The sequence below is a fragment of the Xenopus laevis genome, chromosome 6S (genome assembly GCF_017654675.1).
Source record: "Xenopus laevis strain J_2021 chromosome 6S, Xenopus_laevis_v10.1, whole genome shotgun sequence".
NCBI lineage: Eukaryota > Metazoa > Chordata > Amphibia > Anura > Pipidae > Xenopus > Xenopus laevis.
The window spans coordinates 137,069,166-137,095,856 of NC_054382.1; the positions used below are offsets into that span (position 1 = coordinate 137,069,166).

The following is a 26,691-nucleotide window of genomic DNA, read 5'->3' on the forward strand; positions in this document are numbered from 1 at the left end:
AGAACCAACACACTAGTACAGAACCTCTATGTATGTAGCACTCACATGTTCTCCTGTCACTATATGTACGTCATGTTACTGCTCCCACCACCCAAACTCAGACTAGTTCCATATATTCATAGTTACATAGTTACATAGTTAAATTGGGTTGAAAAAAGACAACGTCCATCAAGTTCAACCCCTCCAAATGAAAACCCAGCCCCATACACACACCCCTCCCTACTGTCACATAAATGATATATCCCCATATCTATACTAACTATAGAGTTTAGTATCACAATAGCCTTTGTATTATGTCTGTCCAAGAAATCCTCCAAGTCCCTCTTATAGTCATTAACTGAATCATCACCCGGCAGTGCATTCCCCAACCTCACTGTCCTCACTGTGATGAACCCCCTACTCTGTTCCTTTAAATGAAACTTCTTTTCCTCTAGTCTGAAGGGGAGGCCTCTGGTACGTGATTCTCTTTATGGGTAAAAAGGTCCCCTGCTATTTGTCTATAATGTCCTCTAATGTACTTGTAAAGTCTAATCATGTCCCCTCACAAGCGCCTTTTTTCCCCCAGAGAAAACAACCCCAACCTTGTCAGTCTCCCCTCATAATTTAACTCTTCCCTCCCTCTAACCAGTTTAGTTGCACTTAGTCTCTGCACTCTCTCCAGCTCATTTATATCCCTCTTAAGGACTGGAGTCCAAAACTGCCCCCATACTCCAGATGAGGCCTCACCAGGGACCTATAAAGAGACACAATTATGTTTCATCCCTTGAGTTAATGCCCTTTTTTATACAAGAACTTTATTTGCTTTAGTAGCCACAGAATGACACTGCCCAGAATTAGACAACTTGTTATCTACAAAGACCCCAAGATCCTTCTCATTTAAGGAAACTCCCAACACACTGCCATTTAGTGTATAACTTGCATTTATATTATTTTTGCCAAAGTGCATAACCTGCATTTATCAACATTGAACCTCATTTTCCAGTTTGCTGCCCAGTATTCAACTGATCTCTCAACAAAAGGAACACTGCCCCCCCCCAAACATTCTTACTGCACTTTCCAACCATGTCCTTCCCCCACATGTTCAACTGACACTGCACCCAATGTTAACCTCATTATACCCCAATGTTAGCTTCATTATACCCCAATAGTGACCTCATTATACCCCAGTGTTAACCTCATTATACCCCAATAGTGACCTCATTATACCCCAGTGTTAACCTCATTATACCCCAATAGTGACCTCATTATACCCCAATGTTAACCTCATTATACCCAATAGTGACCTTATTATACCCCAGTGTTAACCTCATTATACCCCAATGGTGACTTCATTATACCCCAATGTTAACCTCATTATACCCCAATGTTAACCTCATTATACCCCAATGTTAACCTCATTATACCCCAATGTTAACCTCATTATACCCCAATAGTGACCTCATTATACCCCAATAGTGACCTTATTATACCCCAGTGTTAACCTCATTATACCCCAGTGTTAACCTCATTATACCCCAGTGTTAACCTCATTATACCCCAATAGTGACCTCATTATACCCCAATGTTAACCTCATTATACCCAATAGTGACCTTATTATACCCCAGTGTTAACCTCATTATACCCCAATGCTGACTTCATTATACCCCAGTGTTAACCTCATTATACCCCAGTGTTAACCTCATTATACCCCAATGTTGACTTCATTATACCCCAATGTTAACCTCATTATACCCCAATAGTGACTTCATTATACCCCCAGTTTCAACCTCATTATACCCCAATGTTAACCTCATTATACCCCAATGTTAACCTCATTATACCCCAGTGTTAACCTCATTATACCCCAATAGTGACCTCATTATACCCCAATGTTAACCTCATTATACCCAATAGTGACCTTATTATACCCCAGTGTTAACCTCATTATACCCCAATGGTGACTTCATTATACCCCAGTGTTAACCTCATTATACCCCAATGGTGACTTCATTATACCCCAGTGTTAACCTCATTATACCCCAATGTTAACCTCATTATACCCCAGTGTTAACCTCATTATACCCCAATGTTAACCTCATTATACCCCAATGTTAACCTCATTATACCCCAATGTTAACCTCATTATACCCCAATGTTAACCTCATTATACCCCAGTGTTAACCTCATTATACCCCAATGTTAACCTCATTATACCCCAGTGTTAACCTCATTATACCCCAATGTTAACCTCATTATACCCCAGTGTTAACCTCATTATACCCCAGTGGTGACCACATTATACCTCAATGAAATCTTCACTGTACCTAAAGGTAACCATAGTTATGACCTCACCTGGTGGTTGCCACTTTGTAGATGGATGGTAACATGATTTTACCCAAATATACCCTGATGGTTTTGCTGCTTAATCTCAAGACCCCACTATACCTTGATGGTGTTGCAGTTGAGGATGTGCTTTACGTTGCTCAGGCAGGTTATTTCGGGTGGTTCCACCCTATTCAGGGTCCTTGTGTCTTGGTCACAGGGTTTAGGCTTGGGGGTGATCTCAAGCTCAGGAAGATGGAAATCCACTTGTGATCTCTGGCATATGTGACTAACGTGGGACCAGATATTTTGGAGATCTAAAGACAGAATAGAGTGTAAGTCTGTGGGACCGTGTTGTTATATAGGGAGTGATCCAGAACCTCTGATGATTACCGAGCAGAACCCCTAGTAGCAGTATGTGTTACATGTGTTTGTTTGCTCCTCAGTGCTACACATTCTGTGCCCTAATATAATAAAACTCAGCTGTGGGATAATGGGATTATGTTATGTAATATAATTACTGGGCTTTTGTCATGGTTTTTATCCCTGAATGGGAGAAGGTGAAAAGTTAATTTGCAGGGAAAGGTCTACACAAAACCCCAGCACTGATGTATTGAACCTTCATGCTCCTCATGGGACACACAGACATCTACTGACCCAACAGAACAGCCTCCACCTTCTCAATAGCCAAGGCTAGTGGCCTGTATAGTATATGGCCTTTATAGTGTAGTGTTGTATATGGCCTTTATAGTGTAGTGTAGTATAGTATAAGGCCTTTATGGTTGCTTTTAGTTACAATCTTTCAGTGATGAGAGAAAGGGGTTAATACTTTATGTTCTACATGCCCCCCAGTACTAAGCGAACCCACTTTGTTTTCCCAGGCCACAATTTGTACTTCTCACCAGTATAAATTCATATCACGTTGTAAAGAGACAATAGGTGGTGGGCCCCAATTTGCAGAGCTTGCAATCTAAAAGACATGTGTATTACTGGCTTGGGTGGGGCAGTGGAAGTGATATATCAGCGCACAAAACTTCAGCCAATTAGTTCCATCCACCATGTGGCACCTTAAAGCAGGACAAATAGAATGTCATGAACCTGGGATGTATCAATCGCACCCACTTCTATCAGTCCTTCTATCAGTCCTTACTGGGATTGTACTAATACTGACACATTCCTATCTATTCAATTCCTCCAAACAATAATACAACAAAGAAATGGTAAAGTTCCCCTTTAAGTGCCCTTTCCCCTAGGAATGCTGGGAGTAGTCGTACCTGGCAGGATCTCCTCCTCTTTCTTCATTGGCTGCAGGAGGGGCTCACACTGTTGCCTGAGGGACTGATGTCGGACTTTCACAAAGTTCTTCAGACTTTCCCGAATGTTTGTCTGGAGAAAAGAGGGGAAAGAGCCTGAATGAACTGGGAGGGAGGGATATAAATGAGTCGCTATTATATTGAGTCAACCCTGGAACTGACCCCATGAATACACTTATGTCAATAGGACCCCCTATGTACTGAGGGGGTGGGAGCAAATTGTCATTTTAAATTAGAGCAAGAGAAACAGATTGTAACAGTTGCTTTATAATCTCGAGAGGAGACTGGTTTTGTATTGGGGCTGTTCTTTTTAACAGCTGGGAGAGCAGCCTCTGTAGTAGTGATGGGAGGAGAACAGCCTCTATTGTAGTGATGGGAGGAGAACAGCCTCTATAGTAGTGATGGGAGGAGAACAGCCTCTATAGTAGTGATGGGAGGAGAACAGCCTCTATAGTAGTGATGGGAGGAGAACAGCCTCTATAGTAGTGATGGGAGGAGAACAGCCTCTATTGTAACAGTGGAGAGGAGGGTATGAGTCTCTCCTACATGAACTTTCCATAGAGTCACATGTTTCTATTGGGATCTATTTACTGAATGATATGAGTCTCTCCTACATGAACTTTCCAGCAGTGGGAATGACTGGTTATTATAGAGTCACATGTTTCTATTGGGATCTATTTACTGAATGATATGAGTCTCCTACAAGAAACTTTCCAGCAGTGGGAATGACTGGTTATTATAGAGTCACATCAGCTGACATCACAGGACGGGTGACATCAGAGGAGGGTCTATGACACAGCAATCGCTACGTCAATCAAATGGAGTCTTGTTCGCAGTTTTGAACCAGAAAGCCCTTCCAAAAATCATGCCTATGGTCACAGAACAACCCCTCAGTGACTTCTAATATCCTTATCATTTACAGTAGGGGGTACATTATCCCTTATAATACATGAGTGATACTCAGAGTTCCCTGTATAACTCAGCCTGCAGCCTTCTGTCTTTATATGGTCACACTCAGTGACTTCTAATATCCTTATCATTTACAGTAGGGGGTACATTATTATCCCTTATAATACATGAGTGATACTCAGAGTTCCCTGTATAACTCAGCCTGCAGCCTTGTGCCTTTATATGGTCACAGAACAACCCCTCAGTGACTTCTAATATCCTTATCATTTACAGTAGGGGGTACATTATCCCTTATAATACATGAGTGATACTCAGAGTTCCCTGTTTAACTCAGCCTGCAGCCTTGTGCCTTTATATGGTCACAGAACAACCCCTCAGTGACTTCTAATATCCTTATCATTTACAGTAGGGGGTACATTATCCCTTATAATACATGAGTGATACTCAGAGTTCCCTGTATAACTCAGCCTGCAGCCTTGTGCCTTTATATGGTCACAGAACAACCCCTCAGTGTCTTCTAATATCCTTATCATTTACAGTAGGGGGTACATTATCCCTTATAATACATGAGTGATACTCAGAGTTCCCTGTATAACTCAGCCTGCAGCCTTGTGCCTTTATATGGTCACAGAACAACCCCTCAGTGACTTCTAATATCCTTATCAGTTACAGTAGGGGGTACATTATCCCTTATAATACATGAGTGATACTCAGAGTTCCCTGTATAACTCAGCCTGCAGCCTTGTGTCTTTATATGGTCACAGAACAACCCCTCAGTGACTTCTAATATCCGTATCATTTACAGTAGGGGGTACATTATCCCTTATAATACATGAGTGATACTCAGAGTTCCCTGTATAACTCAGCCTGCAGCCTTGTGCCTTTATATGGTCACAGAACAACCCCTCAGTGACTTCTAATATCCTTATCATTTACAGTAGGGGGTACATTATCCCTTATAATACATGAGTGATACTCAGAGTTCCCTGTATAACTCAGCCTGCAGCCTTGTGCCTTTATATGGTCACAGAACAACCCCTCAGTGACTTCTAATATCCTTATCATTTACAGTAGGGGGTACATTATCCCTTATAATACATGAGTGATACTCAGCGTTCCCTGTATAACTCAGCCTGCAGCCTTGTGCCTTTATATGGTCACAGAACAACCCCTCAGTGACTTCTAATATCCTTATCATTTACAGTAGGGGGGTACATTATACAAGGGCCACAAGGACAAGGGGCCCAACATCAGTATTTCTATGTACAATTATGTTTGAGTTAATTAATCCCCCAGGTGATATTACATTACTTTTATTTTAGGAATAAGAATGAAATGTTCCCTATAAACCTGGTGTTGTCCAGTGAAAAGTTGGGGGTGTGAGGTTGTGCCCACACTGGGGAGATATAATATCAGGACACAGGACTGTTGGGCAGACGGGGGGCTCTGATTGGCACAAAACCTCTTTTGTTGTTTTTGTTCCTCCAAGACTCCCCCCAGCTCAGCATTTAAGGCTTTAAGGTCACAGAGATCGAGGGGAACAGAAAAGAGGGACCTGATTGAGGGGCCCCTGACTTACTCTCAGCTCCAGTGAATACAGTGTAAAAGCTGAAAGATGAACCCGCAGGCAATTGTTCTGCTCAATCCAATTAAATTCATTTACTTCTATTCACAAGCCTCACACAGTGTGTGCAGAACTGACCCACCAATGGCATATTTACCCTTTAATGAGCATTGAATGCTGCAGTATTACTGGTATTAATAGTAATAACCTGTGTCTCCTCATATACAAACACCCGAGTAAAGTTCTGGCTCGTCCCCTGTACAAACAACTGGGGCAGAGATAACAGCAAATGGCAAGAAGTCTGATAAACCATATGAAGTGTAAGCTCTGCGTCAGTACCTGTAGAAAGTTCAGCTGTTTCATTAGACTCTCTGCCGCTTCTCCAAAGATCTTGTGCTTTTCCTTATTCACATGGGAAGTCATCAAGTCTTTCATTCTCTCAAAACTCCCCGCACCCCTGACAGACTGACATTCTGCAACAAAGAGGACAGACGGACAGTTTTCGTGGAGCCGGAGATAAAATAAGGAATACGAGATATTGGGCAAGTGCAGAGCGGAGGTTCCTCACTGAGAGAATCAACCCTCAAATGGATCAATAAATATAAATGGATCAATAAATATAAATGGATCAATAAATATAAATGGATCAATAAATATAAACGGATCAATAAATATAAATGGATCAATAAATATAAATGGATCAATAAATATAAACGGATCAATAAATATAAACGGATCAATAAATATAAATGGATCAATAAATATAAACGGATCAATAAATATAAATGGATCAATAAATATAAATGGATCAATAAATATAAACGGATCAATAAATATAAATGGATCAATAAATATAAATGGATCAATAAATATAAACGGATCAATAAATATAAACGGATCAATAAATATAAACGGATCAATAAATATAAATGGATCAATAAATATAAACGGATCAATAAATAGAAATGGATCAATAAATAGAAATGGATCAATAAATAGAAATGGATCAATAAATATAAATTCAGGACATGTGATTAAGGGAAGAAATGAAGGTCTGTGATTGGCCTGAAGCATCTTCTGAACAAATGACTGACAGGTTCTTGGTATTTTATTTAGTAAAGTTCTTATCCGAATCAGCAGTGATTGTATTACTTTATTCTTTATTTCTTTTTATTCTTTATTCTTTATTTCTGTTTGAACAGACTGCACTGCCCTTAACCAAAATGGAAACTGTCTAAAACAAAAACGCCGTGAATATGTTTAATATGTTACGTGAGCCATGTCAGTTAGACAATAACCCAGATTCCATGTTCCACATATTCCACATATTCCACATATTCCACATGTTACACACATGACACATATTCCACATATTCCACATGTTACACACATGACACATATTCCACATATTCCACATATTCCACATGTTACACACATGACACATATTCCACATATTCCACATGTTACACACATGACACATATTCCACATATTACAGGCTCACATTTATTATCAAACCATTGGTTCTGCTTGAGCCCAGAAAAGTGCTTCATAGGGGACAGTAAAATAGAATGGGATTAGAACTCACCAAGGCACAAAGTCACACACATTTATAAAGGTGACTAATAATAATCTCATATTTTACAGGGAGTATATTTTATATTATATTCTGAACTGAGAAACTTCTTCAAGGAAAAAGAAAGTCCAGTCGATTTGACACATTACTGTATCTATTGTAGTAGTTTGAGTGAGTCACGTGACACAATGACATCACAGTTGAAAAGGACATATATATATATAAATGAATAAAGTACCCCCTTTTGTAAAATATAAGGATATTATAAGTCACAGAGGAGTCACATGACCATATAAAAGTACGAGGCCGAAGGCCGAGTTATACAGGTCATGGAACTCTGAGGTGACTTCTAATATCCTTATATTTTACAACTGGGGGTACTTTATTTATTATAATACACAAGTTTTAGTGAGTCATGTGACAGAAATGACATCAGAACTCACCGTTTATAACTGATGACATCAGAACTCACCGTTTATAAGGATATCATTTACAGGATATTCATGGCTCTTGTGTATATATATATATATATATATTTACAGTATGTGTGTATTATATATATTACCACACATGTCTCAGAGTTTCCACCACCTGCAGGAAGATTCAGCTTTGTCAGCTCCAATGAGCAGAGACCCCTGTAGCTCCTGTATCTGTCAGTCTATGTGATACTCACACCCTTGTACTACACACGGCAATACATTGGCATCTTCATTATAAATACAGGCTGATGCAGCTACAGAGAGGCAATGGGATTATCTGGATAAGGAGATGAAGTTATGGGGGGCAGTAGGGTTACCGTTATACACTTCAATCATCCTTTGTTGGACCTCGGGGTTCAGTAAGCGTGAGATGTGCCGCTGCCTGTGACTGATGAATTCCTTCTGATCCACAAAGAAATGCAGGAGCTGCAAAGGGAAATAAAGAGCTGACAGTCAGTTTACTCCCAGGAGGAGAACATTTCTGGGCATTTAACAAATGACAAGCTGCTGGGCCGCGCTGGGTGCATCTAAATTTGGGTTCACCTTTAAATTACATTTTACTATGTTATAGAATGGCTAATTCTAAGCAACTTTTCAATTGAAATTCATTATTAATTTTTTATAGATTTTGAATTATTTGCCCTCTGCTTTTAAACCTTGCCATTTTTCAAATGGGGGTCAGTGACCCCATCTGAAAAGAAATACTCTGTAAGGCTACAAATGTTATTGTTACTTTTTACTCATTATATATCTATTCAGGCCTCTCCTATTCATATTCCAGTCTCTTATTCACATCAGTGCATGGTTGCTAGGGGAATCTGGACCCTAGCAACTAGACTGCAAACTGGAGAGCTGCTGAATAACATAAACACCACCAATAATAAAAACCGATTGTAAATTGTCTCAGAATCTCACTTTCTACATCTACAAGTTAACTCAAAGGTGAAGAACCCCGTTAATTGGATCAGGAAGATGGGTTAGTTGGATTGTATAGGTATGAAGCCAGTGTATACGAGAAAAATAAAAAGTTTTCTATATGTACCAAGAAACCACGTAAGTGAACAGACACTAATGGCCCCACAAGAGCTAGGAGGCCCTTCTACACCTCCGTCTCTATTACTTTGCTTCCCAATTGATGTTCATCCACAAATGGTTTGTCCCAGACCCTGATAAGTCCCTCACGTCTCTCTGTGTCTCTCTAGCGGCTCATTATAAGTGTAAAGCACCAGATCCCCCCTGAACTCCCATCCGTTTTGGCTACACCACAGAAAGTGTGAGCAATGACCACCAAACTATTTAATGCTTCCCCTCAACCCTCACCCCACTCCCCCCACTCACCCCTGTAGAGACATTCCCACATCCATGTTCATTGCAGGATTTCCACTACTGGTTGAAACTGGGGCTCAGAGATCTAAATACGTTGTTGACAGATGGAGAATCCCCTAGTATGGCCCAGATTGGAGCAAACCTAAATCAGGCAAATGTCTTACTCTATCGTTATCTCCAGCTCCGACATGACTTTGTAGCCCAGTTTGCTTCAGTGAGAGTCCAAACAAAAATGGTACCTTTAAGACTAGACTATGGGACCCCAACCCAAAGAAACTGGTCTCTGCCCTACACAAAATACTGGGTAACCCACTGGAGAATGTGGGTAATACAGGTCTATTTCATATGTTATAGCATGTCTGGTGATCTACAAATACTGGAGCAATCTTGTCAATTATAGAACAACAGAAGCTCTACTACCTGGTGGCCTAACCCCTGAGCTGTGTCTCTCTTTGGATCAGTAGATGATAAAGCTCCTCACATCAAATCTAGAATATTATTAAGATCCTTACTCTTCTATGGGAAAAAGTTGATGGCAATTAGGTGGATGAATCCTGCCCCTCCCAAAGATATGGATTAGATTGCTAAACAGTAAACTCCCCATGATCAAACTAAATTATAAGTCCAGGCAATATAATTTACAATAATGCGATTTATATTTTACTGTATTTTAATCCCTACACTAAATGCAACTTTCTTGACTGTAAATAAAATTTCTTGACCATAAACAAAATCTTTTAAAAAAAATGAGGTAAAAATGAGGTGTATTTAATTGGGGGAGGAGGAGGAATATAATCATGTAACGTAGGGTGAAGTGGAGCAGAGATGTTTATAGGAGACGGGGCAGAAATATGTATCATAGAATGAAGTAGAATGAAGTAGAATGTAAGAGTATAAAGAAGGAGGAGGAAGAAGATTTCTTTATAAGTAGGAAATAAGGGAATAAAGGAGTATAAACTAGAGAAGGATATATCTATACACATAGGAATAAGTGGACTGGAGGAGTATATACTGGAGGAAGGAGGAGGAATGTATATGTACAAGTGGTATACAGTAAGTTACATGTATATACACATATATGAGTAGTGGAATGAATGAGTGTTCAGTAAAAAGACATTTAGTTCCAATGAGAACTCTCAGTACCTCTGCTTGGGTAGATTTCAGCTGCTGTTTCTCAATGGAGACAATCGTTTCATAACCTGTTCCAAGTTCGACCAGGAGAGACTTCATGTTGTTGAAAAACGCTCCCAGCTGCTTGGCAACGAATTGGTTAAATTGACTTAAGCACCTGACAAGCTCCCCACTGTCAAACACAAATAATTTGATGCTTTAGAATATACAAGCGCAATGAAAGCTAAGATCTAGTGCAAAGTACAGCATATGTTACATACATTACATACATACATACACACATTACATACATTAAAACATACCATACATACATACATATATACATACTCACTCACCCACTCGCTTACTATGCTCCTCTACTGACCTGCTACTCAACTCTTCTCTCATTACCTCCTCACATGCTCGCATTCAAGACTTTGCAAGGGCTGCACCCCTCCTCTGGAACGCTCTCCCACCGTCTGTCCCACTTTCTCCCAACCTTTCTGCTTTCAAAAAATCTCTGAAAACGCACTTCTTTCGAGAAGCCTCCCCTCACTCTGCTTAACTACCAAACGCAACACCACATACAACACCACATTTCTCACCCACTTACTTCGATCTTGCCCACTCCCACACCTTGTGTATTACTCCCTTCCCTTTAGAGTGTAAGCTCTTTTGTATAGGGCTTTCCTCACCTCTTTGTACCTGTATTGATTGTGATGTTTGTTACTCCAAGTATTCTATATATGTAATTCATGTGATTTAGTTGTATAATCACATTTACTTTACAGTGCTACGCAATATGTTGGCGCTATATAAATACATGTTAATAATAATAATAATAATAATAATAACATACCATACATTACATACATTACATACATACATACATACATACATTACATACATTACATACATTACATACATCCATTACATACATTACATACATACATACATACATACATACATTACATACATTACATACATTACATACATCCATTACATACATTACATACATACATTACATACATACATACATTACATACATTACATACAATACATACATACATACATACATACATTACATACATACATTAAATACATACATACATCACATACATACATACATACATACCATACATACATTACATACATTACATACATTACATACATACATTACATACATACATACATTACATACATTACATACAATACATACATACATACATACATACATACATTACATACATACATTAAATACATACATACATCACATACATACATACATACCATACATACATTACATACATTACATACATTACATACATAACATACACATTACATACATACATACATTACATACATTACATAAATACATTACATACATACATTACATACATTACATACATTACATGCTCCAAACATTTTAACAAACACCTCTTTGTGGCCCCTTCTGACCAATGTACCATAATAATGTCATTAGGGTCAATGGAAGGTCTGAAACCACCGAGCCTAAGGGGCAGATTTATTAAGTGTCGAATTTAAAATTCTAATTAAAATTTTCACATTTTTTTTTTTGGTCAAAACTCTCAAACTCGAATTGTGAATTATCCAAACTCAATTTGAGTATTAATTTGAGATTTATCATACTCCGACTCAAATTGGACTTTTTATTACAGGCAAAAAAACAACATTTCGGCTGTAGCAAAAGCCTTTCTCAAAGTCATTTTGGATTCTATTCTAAAAAGTCAAATATTCAAGTAAAACAAATTCATTTGAGTTAAAAAAAACTCACTTGTATTCAAAATTTGACCCTTGATAAATTTGTCCCTAACAGAGTTCTGCTGCTAATATGTTTATACCCCATTACACACTGACTGTGTAGGAAATTTGTGTGCAACGGTAAAGGGTTAATTGCAAAGCCCAGTGTTTGTAGCTGCTACAGTGAACTGCTAGAGTGAACTGCTAGAGTGAACTGCTAGAGTGAACTGCTAGAGTGAACTGCTAGAATGAACTGCTAGAGTGAACTGCTAGAGTGAACTGCTAGAATGAACTGCTACAGTGAACTGCTAGAATGAACTGCTAGAATGAACTGCTAGAATGAACTGCTACAGTGAACTGCTAGAATGAACTGCTAGAATGAACTGCTAGAGTGAACTGCTAGAGTGAACTGCTAGATTGAACTGCTAGAATGAACTGCTAGAATGAACTGCTAGAATGAACTGCTAGAATGAACTGCTAAAAATGAACTGCTAGAGTGAACTGCTAGAGTGAACTGCTAGAATGAACTGCTAGAATGAACTGCTAGAATGAACTGCTACAGTTAACTGCTAGAGTGAACTGCTAGAGTGAACTGCTAGAGTGAACTGCTAGAGTGAACTGCTAGAATGAACTGCTAGAGTGAACTGCTAGAGTGAACTGCTAGAATGAACTGCTAGAATGAACTGCTAGAGTGAACTGCTAGAGTGAACTGCTAGAGTGAACTGCTAGAGTGAACTGCTAGAGTGAACTTCTAGAGTGAACTGCTAGAGTGAACTGCTAGAATGAACTGCTAGAGTGAACTGCTAGAGTGAACTGCCAGAGTGAACTGCTACAGTGAACTGCTACAGTGAACTGCTAGAATGAACTGCTACAGTGAACTGCTACAGTGAACTGCTACAGTGAACTGCTAGAGTGAACTGCTAGAATGAACTGCTACAGTGAACTGCTAGAATGAACTGCTAGAATGAACTGCTAGAATGAACTGCTAGAGTGAACTGCTAGAATGAACTGCTAGAATGAACTGCTAGAATGAACAGCTAGAATGAACAGCTAGAATGAACTGCTACAGTGAACTGCTAGAATGAACTGCTAGAATGAACTGCTACAGTGAACTGCTAGAATGAACTGCTACAGTGAACTTCTAGAATGAACTGCTTTGAATGAACTGCTAGAGTGAACTGCTAGAATGAACTGCTAGAGTGAACTGCTAGAGTGAACTGCTAGAGTGAACTGCTAGAATGAACTGCTAGAATGAACTGCTACAGTGAACTGCTACAGTGAACTGCTAGTGTGAACTGCTAGAGTGAACTGCTAGAGTGAACTGCTAGAGTGAACTGCTAGAGTGAACTGCTAGAGTGAACTGCTACAGTGAACTGCTACAGTGAACTGCTAGAATGAACTGCTACAGTGAACTGCTACAGTGAACTGCTACAGTGAACTGCTACAGTGAACTGCTAGAATGAACTGCTACAGTGAACTGCTAGAATGAACTGCTACAGTGAACTGCTAGAATGAACTGCTAGAATGAACTGCTAGAATGAACTGCTACAGTGAACTGCTAGAATGAACTGCTAGAATGAACTGCTAGAATGAACTGCTAGAATGAACTGCTAGAGTGAACTGCTAGAATGAACTGCTAGAGTGAACTGCTAGAATGAACTGCTAGAATGAACTGCTAGAATGAACTGCTACAGTGAACTGCTAGAGTGAACTGCTAGAGTGAACTGCTAGAGTGAACTGCTACAGTGAACTGCTACAATGAACTGCTAGAATGAACTGCTAGAGTGAACTGCTAGAATGAACTGCTAGAATGAACAGCTAGAATGAACTGCTAGAATGAACTGCTAGAGTGAACTGCTAGAATGAACTGCTAGAATGAACTGCTAGAGTGAACTGCTACAATGAACTGCTAGAATGAACTGCTAGAATGAACTGCTAGAATGAACAGCTAGAATGAACTGCTAGAATGAACTGCTAGAGTGAACTGCTAGAATGAACTGCTAGAATGAACTGCTAGAATGAACTGCTACAGTGAACTGCTAGAGTGAACTGCTAGAGTGAACTGCTACAGTGAACTGCTACAGTGAACTGCTACAATGAACTGCTAGAATGAACTGCTAGAGTGAACTGCTAGAGTGAACTGCTAGAATGAACTGCTAGAATGAACTGCTAGAATGAACTGCTAGAGTGAATTGCTAGAGTGAACTGCTAGAATGAACTGCTAGAATGAACTGCTAGAATGAACTGCTAGAGTGAACTGCTAGAGTGAACTGCTAGAATGAACTGCTAGAATGAACTGCTAGAATGACTTTAATCCTGACACAAATAGTTTATTTAATGCAAAGGTTCTGCACTGTGTACGCTCACTGACTTCATATATAAATATCAAGCCTTCTAGAAACAATGCTGAATTGTCAAAGACACAGAGTGAGTTTAGGGACAGTGTCAGTGTTATTGGTCCTGCTTGTTCAGCCTCACTCACTCTCAGCTGAGTTCTAACCAATAGTGTTTCTGCTTCAATGTCTTAACCACTGGGCCAGGTGATCAGCCTGCAGGGTTACCATTATATATTACCTGGCCTCTGCAGCCCCAGCCCAGCAACAGCCTGATTGGTTTGTATTGAGCCAATCAGGACTGACTCTGCCCTATATAAGACCAGCCCTCCGAACACTCCTTGACTGAGCATTGGTTCCCATCTTAGCAGTGTGGCACTGTCTCTAGCTACTGCTTCCTGTTCAAGCCTCCTTCCTATTCTGCCTTATCTTGTCTGAACCCTTCCCTGTTTTGTCCTGCCTGGCTCGGACTCTTGTCCGGTCTTGATCTGCCTTTCCTTCCCCTTCCAGTTCTGCTCCGGTCCTACTTTAAACCTTGATCTTTCCTTGCTTAACCTAGCCTTGACCTTGCCCGGCACAGCTTTACTTGCTATTCTGAATCTTGCTCTGCTACTCACTCCAAACCTGATCTTGCCTTAACCTTGTTCTGCCTTGACCTTGACCTGACCTTACCTTTCTGGTTCGTGTTCTGTTCTGACCTGTATCCTGACTATATCTTCCCTTGTCTTGCTCTGCATCTTGCCCTGCCTTTTCCAGTCCTCTCTTGCTTTCCTAACCAGTCCTCTCGCTATCCAGCTCTCTGCTATTCTGCTCCAGTCTCATTCCACTATCTAGTCCTCCTGTTCCTGATCTCTAGTCTGCTCCTGCCTCCTGATCTGATCTACACCCGCACTGTACAGTCCTAATCCAGTCTGTTCCTGTCCTGACCTTCGCCCTCTTCTTCCTGTCTAGTCCAGTCCTGATCTTCACTATCTCCATCATGTTCCGTTCTGAACCTGTTCCAGTCTGATACATTGCCCTCGTCTCTCTGTTCCTGTCTTTTTCTGTCCCGTGGGTTCAGCCGGCTCTTGCCTGAAAGACTCGCTTTCCTCCTGCTGCCTCCACAGCGCCCCTACGTTATCCCTTACAAATAGAGAGGCCAGAAGACTGAGCCACTAGTTAAACAGAACTTTATAAACTGTTCTCAGAGACTTGTATCAGGAGTCAGACCTACATTCATACACAATCCTGGGCTGTGACACTTTACCTGAAAACTTCAGTCCAAGATTTGGTGATTTCCTTGGTTATTGGTTGTGACAACTGCTCATTAAAGTCAATGACTCCGCATGCAGGTGAGCTATAGTAGCCTTGCCGGACACAGGTCGCTCTGTATGTTGGGTAGGAATACCCTCCGGATTGCTGCAGGGAACAAACAACATCACAGCTGACAAAACTCTGCTCCATTTACTTTGGAACAGCTCATGTTTCTGTAATCAGCAGGGTACAGTTGTGTTCAGAATAATTACAGCAGTGGGTTTTATACAAACGAAAGCTCCAAATCCTTATATTTTATTCCCATCCAGCCAAATACACTGAGAACCGCACATTCTACTACAAACCAGGGAGAAATGAGACGTGTGTTATTCCTTTAGAGAGAGTGACTGGAATATTCGGGAATATCATTGTTCTTTCCCAACTCATTGACTGGATCAAGTGAAAGATGTTTGTGTTGCTGTGAATGAGGGAAAGGGCTAAACCTGAAACTTGTAGTTAATAAAATACATTTCTAGCAGTAACTGTTCTTTGAGTTCTCTCCTCTACACTGCAGAATTTTGAGTCTACATAGGATTGCGGTAATTCTTTGACGATGATCGAAGCACAAATTGAACAAATTGTGTTTTTTTGTAAATGAGGGAACTAATATTGAGTTGTGTAACAGTGTTTGTGTGTTGTATGGACTCCACCAACTTCCAACAACCTCTTCCACAATTCCTAATGCTTCTTGCTTTTGCCTCACACCCCATGTCACCCCCCCCCCACACAAGTTTTCTATTGGATTGGGGGGGGCCCATAAGGTCAGTCTTGTCCAATCAACTTTTGAATCAGTCGGCTGTTCTTCTGAACAATGTGTGGAAGGAGCCAATTGAGTGAGAGTTTCAGAGAGAAATTCACTATAACCAACAGCACAACATTTGCTCCTTCCTTAAATAAGGGCCGGAATAGACTCCTGTTTATTCCCAGAATGAATAAGATCACTAATTGATCCCCACACTGCTATTATTATGTGGAACAAGCTATTATTATTAGGAACAAGTTATTATTATTAGGAACAAGTTATTATTATGTGGAACAGGCTATTATTATTTGTAACAGGCTATTATTATTAGGAACAGGCTATTATTATGTGGAACAAGCTATTATTATTTGGAACAGGCTATTATTATTAGGAACAAGCTATTATTATGTGGAACAAGCTATTATTATTTGGAACAGGCTATTATTATTAGGAACAGGCTATTATTATGTGGAACAAGCTATTATTATTTGGAACAGGCTATTATTATTAGGAACAAGTTATTATTATGTGGAACAGGCTATTATTATTAGGAACAAGTTATTATTATTAGGAACAAGCTATTATTATTTGCAACAGGCTATTATTATTAGGAACAAGTTATTATTATTAGGAACAAGCTATTATTATGTGGAACAAGCTATTATTATTTGGAAAAAGCTATTATTATTTGCAACAGGCTATTATTATTTGGAACAGGCTATTATTATTAGGAACAAGTTATTATTATTAGGAACAAGCTATTATTATGTGGAACAAGCTATTATTATTTGGAAAAAGCTATTATTATTTGCAACAGGCTATTATTATTTGGAACAGGCTATTATTATTTGGAACAGGCTATTATTATTTGGAACAGGCTATTATTATTTGGAACAGGCCATTATTATTTGAATCAATGACACAAAATCAGCAGCATGATTTGACTGTTGGGTTTCTATGACTCTACTACACCTACTAGTAAATTATTTGCTTTGTAGAAATAGAATTTGGACAAAAAACAATGACTGAACACAACTGTAAATGTAAGAGAACTGTGAGTCGCTCCAGGAAAGTGACCCTCCATCTATTCATGTTATATGAAGAAATAATGAAGACATATTACTGGCAACAAGGACAAGTGAACAAATAGGAGTGGGCAGAAAAAGGGCACAACTGGTGCAATCTGCAAGCAAAGTGGGTAGAAAAATACAGGCAACATTCCTGGGAACATGGAGCAAACAGAGTGGCCAATAAAAAGAAATGTTATTGAGGTAAAAGGGACAGCAGCTTAACTAAGTAAAGGCAAAGAAAGAATTGAGAGACTCACCCGGGAAGCCCATCTCCTGACAATGCTCTCGCAAGATTCCTTTGCACACATCACTCCCTTGTCTAGACTTCCCCTAATCTTCTCCTGAATAAAGAAAGTCATCTGCTCATGACATAGAGACACTGCTTCTGTGAGCTGCTCCCGGAGATCATCCAGACACTTCTCCACTGTGAGTTTGATCTCGGCCTGGTGACTCTCATCCTGGGGCACAAACAAAATAGTGACTTGGATGGAGAGCAGCCGCAATTCACACGTATGAGGAGTTGCTCCTGTACTAGCACTCAGTCTTCCTTATAAAATACAGAAAGAAGTGCAGGAATAACCAGCATAGAGACATCCATGACAACAAGGGCACAGACAAACCTGTAGCATTACCTGGGCCTTGCGATTCAGCAGGTAGGTAATAATTTGGCTGATAATGCACGCTGTATTCCGGATAACCCTCTCTGCACCTAACATGGAACATTTAAGTGCTGTCTCAATGGTGTAGTCCCGGAGATCTGGGATTTCTGAAGACAAGAGAACAAGATTCATTTGTACAAATGGTCACATAATGAGCAATATAGAGCACGAGTACAGTAGGTATCAGTGGCAGTGCTAATATTTGCTATGCAGTAATGAGTGTACATACAGTAAGATGTAAGAATCCATACAGAGGACTATGGGCATGCACACACTATGTATGCAATCAGCATTTCTACGCATAAAGACCATTTAGTAACAGGTACGAGTTAGGGGTCCTATTGCAAAGGGAGGACAGAAAGATGCATATCACAAACTGAGGACTTGGTTAAATGTAAATCACTTAGATGAGCTGTTTTTTTAAACACAGGTCCCACCACCCAAGAAGCCCAGTCAGGTAGAGCACAAAGAACCCTAAGTAGTATGGAGCCCAGAGCATGGAGTATAGAGATACATTCTGTAGTGTAGACAAAGAGTAAAGCACTTGAATAGAGTGAGTAGGAACCCGGATGGATATAAAGAGGAGTCAGCCGACAGAGGACTGAGTTTCCCTCACCTGTGTCCCTCTCTGAATTGAACAATCGTGTGCTCCCCTCCAGTGCACTTCTACGTACTTCCAGGAATTCCTTGGAACTGACAGTGAAGACTCTTAGTGTCTTGCCCTCAGATGGTTCTTCATCCACGTTGCTCTCTGCATCTCTTTCCTCTTCATCTTCCTCTTCTCCATCTGCTTCATCCTCTCCTTTTTCCAATTCCTGATAACACATAGAACTACATGACTTTATCCACACAATCTCCATCTGCACAGGCTCCACCATGCTGCTACCACTTACCCTCACCAACCCCAAGTTTGTATCCATGTCACTATATCCCCCCACCCCAGGCTCCAACTACACCTAAAGGTTCCTCCAGTTCCTCCCTACAAACATTGCCAATGTCCCACAAGTATTTAGGTCCAATGACCCCCTGTCCGGTGTGAATCACTTCTTGTTTTTGTTGCAGAGAGTCTGGTACCCCTCAACCCCCAGCTTTACCTCCAGATTTATGTAGAAAGTCTCGCATGTCATCAATTATATATCCATATATTGGCCCCCCTAAAACTGCTGTCCTAGGCTCAGGCCCTCAAGTGCCTGTATATAAATATGGTCCTGCCCACCACAGACTCATACCTCTCAGTTGTCCCTGAATCCCAGACCCCCTTGGGACTTACTGAAATTAAAGGGAATTCATGCACATTGGGAACATATTTTGAATTGGCAGATGACCTAAATTGTCCCACTTTTTAATTTCATAATGTAGGGAAGTGCACATTGTTCTTGCTAAAAGGGAATATCTTCCCACAGTGAACTCCCTAAGTGATATATTGAAGTCTATACGAATGGGTCTCCACAAACTGCCTCCTTGGTCCTGGTTCCAAAAACATTAGCCTTATGCTGATTGACTTAATAACACAAAATCCCCCAACCCGCCTGTCACAAATGCATCCCCCTGCAATTCCCCCACCTTTGGATCCCACACCATCTCACCTGAGCGCCCTCCCCTGAGCTCCCTCCCCTGAGCTCCCTCACCTGGCGGCTCTGATAGAAGTCCTGGCAGATACGCTGCTTGGAGTAGTTGTTCCTGGCACTGACACAGATCAGATTGATGTTCCTCAGACTCTCTTCCCTCTGCTGCTTTAAGTGGATAATCTGCAGGGGAGCAGGCAGAGTCCGGTTGGATATAGAACGGAATACAATTAAATACAAAGTTTACTAAACTTCTAATCTTAATTATCCTGGGACTTGCTAGAACCCCGAAAGGACAGAAAATCTGAATCGGATTGAAAGGGTCTTGTATTTATTTATTAATATTCTTTCCACAAAAAAAAGAGATCTGAAAGCATAAAATAAGATGGAAATGATTTTGTTGTTTACGTGGGGCTATTTTATAACTATACTGAAGAAGAAAATTATACCATAGAAAATGTACTCATTATCCCCACCCTCATTCAATGGGCTTTGTTTCCAGGCCAACCTCTCTGCCCACTCACCTCCTTCTCTTTTGCCAGGATCTCATTCCTTGGATCACTTTCTGCAGCAAAAGTTCCACCCTGCAGAACACATACACAGTCTATATAACTAAATACAATGCCAACCAGAGCCAGCCAAGGCATAAGGAAAGCCCCCTGCTCGGCAACTCTCCCCTTCATCTTCTGCCAACACTGTCCCTGATGCTTTCCAATTGGCTAAGAGCAGGGCCGATATTTGAGGCAGAAGAGCCATGAACCTTAGGTCCTAGTGCCCTAAAGAGGATCATGAGAGTATAAACTAAAGAGGATCATGGGAGTATAAACTAAAGAGGATCATGAGAGTATAAACTAAAGAGGATCATGAGAGTATAAACTAAAGAGGATCATGGGAGTATAAACTAAAGAGGATCATGAGAGTATAAACTAAAGAGGATCATGAGAGTATAAACTAAAGAGGATCATGGGAGTATAAACTAAAGAGGATCATGGGAGTATAAACTAAAGAGGATCATGGGAGTATAAACTAAAGAGGATCATGGGAGTATAAACTAAAGAGGATCATGAGAGTATAAACTGAAGAGTATCATGAGAGTATAAACTAAAGAGGATCATGGGAGTATAAACTGAAGAGTATCATGAGAGTATAAACTAAAGAGGATCATGAGAGTTTAAACTAAAGAGGATCATGAGAGTATAAACTGAAGAGTATCATGAGAGTATAAACTAAAGAGGATCATGAGAGTATAAACTAAAGAGGATCATGGGAGTATAAACTAAAGAGGATCATGGGAGTATAAACTAAAGAGGATCATGAGAGTATAAACTAAAGAGGATCATGGGAGTATAAACTAAAGAGGATCATGAGAGTATAAACTAAAGAGGATCATGAGAGTATAAACTAAAGAGGATCATGGGAGTATAAACTAAAGAGGATCATGGGAGTATAAACTAAAGAGGATCATGAGAGTATAAACTGAAGAGGATCATGAGAGTATAAACTGAAGAGTATCATGAGAGTATAAACTAAAGAGGATCATGGGAGTATAAACTAAAGAGGATCATGGGAGTATAAACTAAAGAGGATCATGGGAGTATAAACTAAAGAGGATCATGAGAGTATAAACTGAAGAGTATCATGAGAGTATAAACTAAAGAGGATCATGGGAGTATAAACTGAAGAGTATCATGAGAGTATAAACTAAAGAGGATCATGAGAGTTTAAACTAAAGAGGATCATGAGAGTATAAACTGAAGAGTATCATGAGAGTATAAACTAAAGAGGATCATGAGAGTATAAACTAAAGAGGATCATGGGAGTATAAACTAAAGAGGATCATGGGAGTATAAACTAAAGAGGATCATGAGAGTATAAACTAAAGAGGATCATGGGAGTATAAACTAAAGAGGATCATGGGAGTATAAACTAAAGAGGATCATGGGAGTATAAACTAAAGAGGATCATGGGAGTATAAACTAAAGAGGATCATGGGAGTATAAACTAAAGAGGATCATGAGAGTATAAACCAAAGAGGATCATGGGAGTATAAACTAAAGAGGACCTATCACATGCAAGTACAAAATAAGAGCTAGAATGGGCAGAATAAAGTTATGGCTTCCCAAGAAAGGGATAAGGAAGGGAGGGGAACCCTTGAGTGTTTCTCTTCTCTGAGCTAAACCTGTGACAAGCAAAGTCCCCTGGTGTCTTGTTTGATTGGACCTGGCACTGTGTGTGGGCCCTGGACAGTTGGGCAGAGTGATGGAGGGAAAAGCCTTAGAAATAAACTATAGTGATTAGAATAACAGAAATCACCTTTTCCCACTGCTCATACAAAGTCTTCCTCTCAGCTTCCAGAGTGTTGAGTCGATGGCCCAGTTGTACCACGTTGTCCTCCAGATTTCTGGTCTTATCGTGTAAATGCAAAGCCCTGGGGGACAGAAGCTCCAAGATTCAAAACCTAGTTTTGCTTTCCGGCCAGATATTTAAGAGACACACCCTCATATGTAATAAACAGCATTTACGTTTGCCCAGGTGCGGTAACCCATAGCAACCAATAAGATGGATACTTTGAATAGGTGACAAGTGCTTGCTGATTGGTTGCTAAAGGCTACAGCACCTAGGCAAACACAGTGTCTTTGACTACATAACCCTATAAGAACTAGCTAATTCTTGAAATGCTTGACTGCCCCACATCCTAAAATGTTTGATATTTGGCTCAGAGGCTCAGATGCCACAGCTCATACATTTTACACCAATTCTAGGTCAATAAATGGCCTTATAGGTGTAACTGGCCGAAGAGCAGATCCATGGAAGCCATATTTGTGTGGTTGTCCTTGCACCCAAAGGTGTCCAATGGCCATACGGCACCCGTCATCAGATCATCAGCACCCCTGTATGTCTGCCTGCCCCCAGGTAACAAACACACACACAAACTTGTTACACACATGAGCACATTACTTGGGGTGGAAGGGTTTGAGCAAACTCACAACACAACACTCAACCAGACAACTGTACCGAATCATTCAAACCTTATTTCCTAATATATTAAGTGTTGTGGTTTTTTTGAGCAAATATATTGTATTGCTCAGCACCACTGGCATGAACACAAATCACACTGTGTCATTAGTTTGTATTGCTTTTTGTGTAGCTTTGTAATATATACACTTCCAATGTTCCCATATACGGTACTTAGTACATACTTGAGTTTTACACAATCCCAACATCTCCTTTACTCCTCTGTTTGTAACAAATAGGATGAAATGGAAACCAGACATGTGCCTGCTTAGTAACAACCTCATTAAAGGTCCAACTGTTCTAGTAGAACTATAATGTTAGAACTATACAATGTATTTACAACAGACTTTGTTGATTGGGTCCCGCTCGTGTCCTGGTGGATGGGTGGTGGTGCAGGTAACAAATTAGCAGTAGACAATCAGATCTGCTGGAGGGAGGTTACATTATCCTGCTTTGAAGCCGTGGCCATAATAAAAAGTTAAAGGGGTAAAGCACCATTTCAAATGTCAGCTATTAATATTCTCTACGGTTTTATCTATTACAGCCCACAGGTAAGAGACGAGAGGCAAACATGTAAAAGGCTTGAAAGAAATGAATATGAAACTGATGCCTGAAAATGATCTGAACAATATCAGGGCAAATAGCAACAATTTCTTTTACAAAATACATTCTCCAGGCTAATAACACAAACACACACAGACACACACAGACAAGGGGCTGAATGATGGAGTTGTCAGTGTTTGTACATATACACACAACATTATGGGGCCAATTCATTAACTTCGAGTGAAGGAATAGAAGAAAAAAAACTTCGAATTTCGAAGTGTTTTTTTAGCTACTTCGACCATCGAACGGGCTACTTCGACCTTCGACTACGACTTCGAATTAAAGGATTCAAACTAAAAATTGTTCGACTATTCGACCATTCTATAGTCGAAGTACTGTCTCTTTAAGAAAAAACTTCGACCCCCTACTTCGCCGCCTAAAAGCTACTGAACCCAATGTTAGCCCATAGGGAAGGTCCCCATAGGGTTGGCTAAGTTTTTTTTGTCGAAGGATATTCCTTCGATCGTTGGATTAAAATACTTCGAATTGTTCGATTCGAAGGATTTAATCGTTCGTTCGCAGTTTTTGCGCAAAATCCTTCAATTTCGATATTCGAAGTCGAAGGATTTTCATTCTCAGTCGAATATCGAGGGTTATTGAACCCTCGATATTCGACCCTTAATAATTTTGCCCCTAAGTGATATAAAGTGCATTTGCAACAGCTCAGCTTTTACCTGATGCCCGGTGCCTGATCACTTTTGTACCAAATAAAGGGTAAATAGAATGAGAAGAAGTGCTAAAGTCTGGCATGTTCCAATAGAAATGCAGGTCACCTGTAATTCTGAGAGCATATAGTTAATTCTTTTATACAACTTTAAGGGTGAATCCCGAACCCCACATATGATAAGAAAGGGTGGGAAGAGATACAACAACTGTGCAACACCTGCTGTAGACTGATTTAAGATTTGTCTCTTATCAATGGGGAAAAGATATCCCTTGAGATAAGGCAGAATATGAAAGTGGGTAAATGAGATAAAGTCACCTCTTGATCTCCTGGGTGTTGTACAGGTCAGTCTTGGTGCAGATGACGGCCATACTCTCATAGTGACCGTCCATAAGGAGCTGGCGCCTCATATTTGAAGTCAGAATCTCTTTGGCTGTCTTATCATCCACCGCCCGAGTGATGTTGGTAACCACCCAAACAACATCACATTTCTTCAGATACTGTCGGGGAGAGAGTGAAGGCAACAATGAGAAGTGAGAAATAGGCATTATTTCAGTAAAGCTCTCCCGTATGGTGACTCCATATGTGGTAATTCTCAAATCTCATTCATGGCTGCCCTTTGCTTATGGTTCCACCAAGAAATTGCTCAGGCCAGAATGGGTTGGTGGAATATTGGAAAAATCAGGGTTAGGGTTGAGGAGATCAGAGCTTGTGAATAGAGCCTCACCATTGAGAGTAACAAGAGCTACTGCACCTTGGCCTGGCTGTAATGTTTAATTCTCCTTCATAAGGTGCATCAATAGCTGTAAGTGAATTGGACATCATTTCCAATGTAAAAGGGCTGGGACTGACACAATCAGTGCAAGTGAGGGGGAGGAACATTTAGGATTAAGATTCTGACTCCATTCATGTAACTCTCACAAGTAACAGCTGTATCTAGGAGTCACATGACACATTGGATAATCCTATCACAGTAACTACACACAATCAATTTCAGGAGTTACAATGTGCCATTGTGATTGGATTAGTGGAAGAGTTTATATGCCCAGAACTTCCCACACCAGTCAGTTGTACTGAAGAAGCTGCTCGGATGTGAAACGTCTTCATTGATTACTCAGCAAGTCCACTTGTTTATTTTTGAATTACTCGTATTAGAGATACAAGATGTAGATCAACCATCAAGTGTGAATTAAGGAAAACATGAACTTACCTCCTTGGCAATTCTGTCTCTGGCTGCATTAGAGTCTCGTGTTCCTGGAAGATCGACCAAGACTGCTCCTGTCCTCAAAACGTCTGCCTCTGGGACAAAGATCCGGACACATCTCACAATAGGCCAGATCTGCCCTCCGTTTCTCTGCGTGGGTTCTTCTGAGTTTGTGTCAATGTACAGTTCAATAGCTGAGCGGAAAGCTGATGCCTTGAGTAACAGAAGCAGAGCATGTACCATATTGAGTGTGTTCATGATATGTCCATTAGCCAATCCATTTGCACATAAAGATGCAATAACTACACAAGCCTTCCCATTGGCTTCAGAAGTCAGGCAAATCCCCAGGCTGAAGAGCACTATCAGTTGCCAACAATGAACAACAGTATACATATGGCTCCTGTGAATATGGGCCCTAAGATATTTACGTCTATGGCCATTGAAGACAATGTATTCTGTATGAAGAACAATGAACAAGTAGTATATAGCAGTAGAAACTGACTCTGTATCTCTATATATCTGTATATATATACAGCGAGAATCAGCTGCTGCATTTTTATGCCTATTCTAAGGGAAACTTTTCCAATGATATTTGAGCCTCCGGTTGACAGGATAGAACATAGGAGAGCCGATAGGCTTAATATAATAACAATGGAATGGATCTAGAGGATGAATACACTTCTGGGACCTTTGCACAACATGGTTATAACCATCCCATTAAAATTAGAATTTAGGATTAGGACTCAAGACACATAAAGAGATGGAGGCAGCAGGTCTAAATGTTTTGTATTATAAAGGTAGTATTTACTTGGTACAGTTCCATATTTATATGTTAAACACATTTTCCTCTCATGACGTCCTATTTGGGGTAGGACTTTCCAGCAACATCCAGGTATAATCTACAAAGTATAGAGATATTACAGACAGGGGTACCATAATAGAAAATGAATCTATATATATATAACAAACTATACCACTTGGGATAATTATAGGCCATTCACATCCTATAGCAGGTGTAGATAGGAGAATAGAAGGTAAATAACAAGGCTCAAATGGTAACACCACATAACAATCAGACATGATCCACCTCTACATACGAGTCTATCCCAGCTCCAGGGCACCTGCCATCCTTCACTTCCCCCTCACAATACTCACACCCAAAGCTAAAGCTACCCCCGAGTATGTAACCCCAGTGGGTGAGT

At 40.2% G+C, this 26,691-nt stretch overlaps 1 protein-coding gene across 1 annotated transcript in view; it reads right to left on the reverse strand.

Moving 5' to 3' along the window:
* nuggc.S (nuclear GTPase, germinal center associated S homeolog) overlaps nucleotides 1–26,691 on the reverse strand; it is a 47,931-nt gene that overhangs the window by 1,210 nt on the left and 20,030 nt on the right. The window contains exons 9-22 of the mRNA XM_041568098.1: nucleotides 25,496–25,702; nucleotides 24,604–24,785; nucleotides 22,314–22,428; nucleotides 20,525–20,584; nucleotides 20,064–20,183; nucleotides 19,052–19,250; nucleotides 18,409–18,542; nucleotides 18,034–18,234; nucleotides 15,918–16,069; nucleotides 10,611–10,770; nucleotides 8,459–8,567; nucleotides 6,428–6,561; nucleotides 3,577–3,688; nucleotides 2,426–2,619 (exon numbers count right to left, since the gene is read on the reverse strand). Coding sequence (XP_041424032.1) covers nucleotides 2,426–2,619; nucleotides 3,577–3,688; nucleotides 6,428–6,561; nucleotides 8,459–8,567; nucleotides 10,611–10,770; nucleotides 15,918–16,069; nucleotides 18,034–18,234; nucleotides 18,409–18,542; nucleotides 19,052–19,250; nucleotides 20,064–20,183; nucleotides 20,525–20,584; nucleotides 22,314–22,428; nucleotides 24,604–24,785; nucleotides 25,496–25,702 — 2,079 coding nt within the window. The remainder of the gene's footprint in view (nucleotides 1–2,425; nucleotides 2,620–3,576; nucleotides 3,689–6,427; nucleotides 6,562–8,458; nucleotides 8,568–10,610; nucleotides 10,771–15,917; nucleotides 16,070–18,033; nucleotides 18,235–18,408; nucleotides 18,543–19,051; nucleotides 19,251–20,063; nucleotides 20,184–20,524; nucleotides 20,585–22,313; nucleotides 22,429–24,603; nucleotides 24,786–25,495; nucleotides 25,703–26,691) is intronic.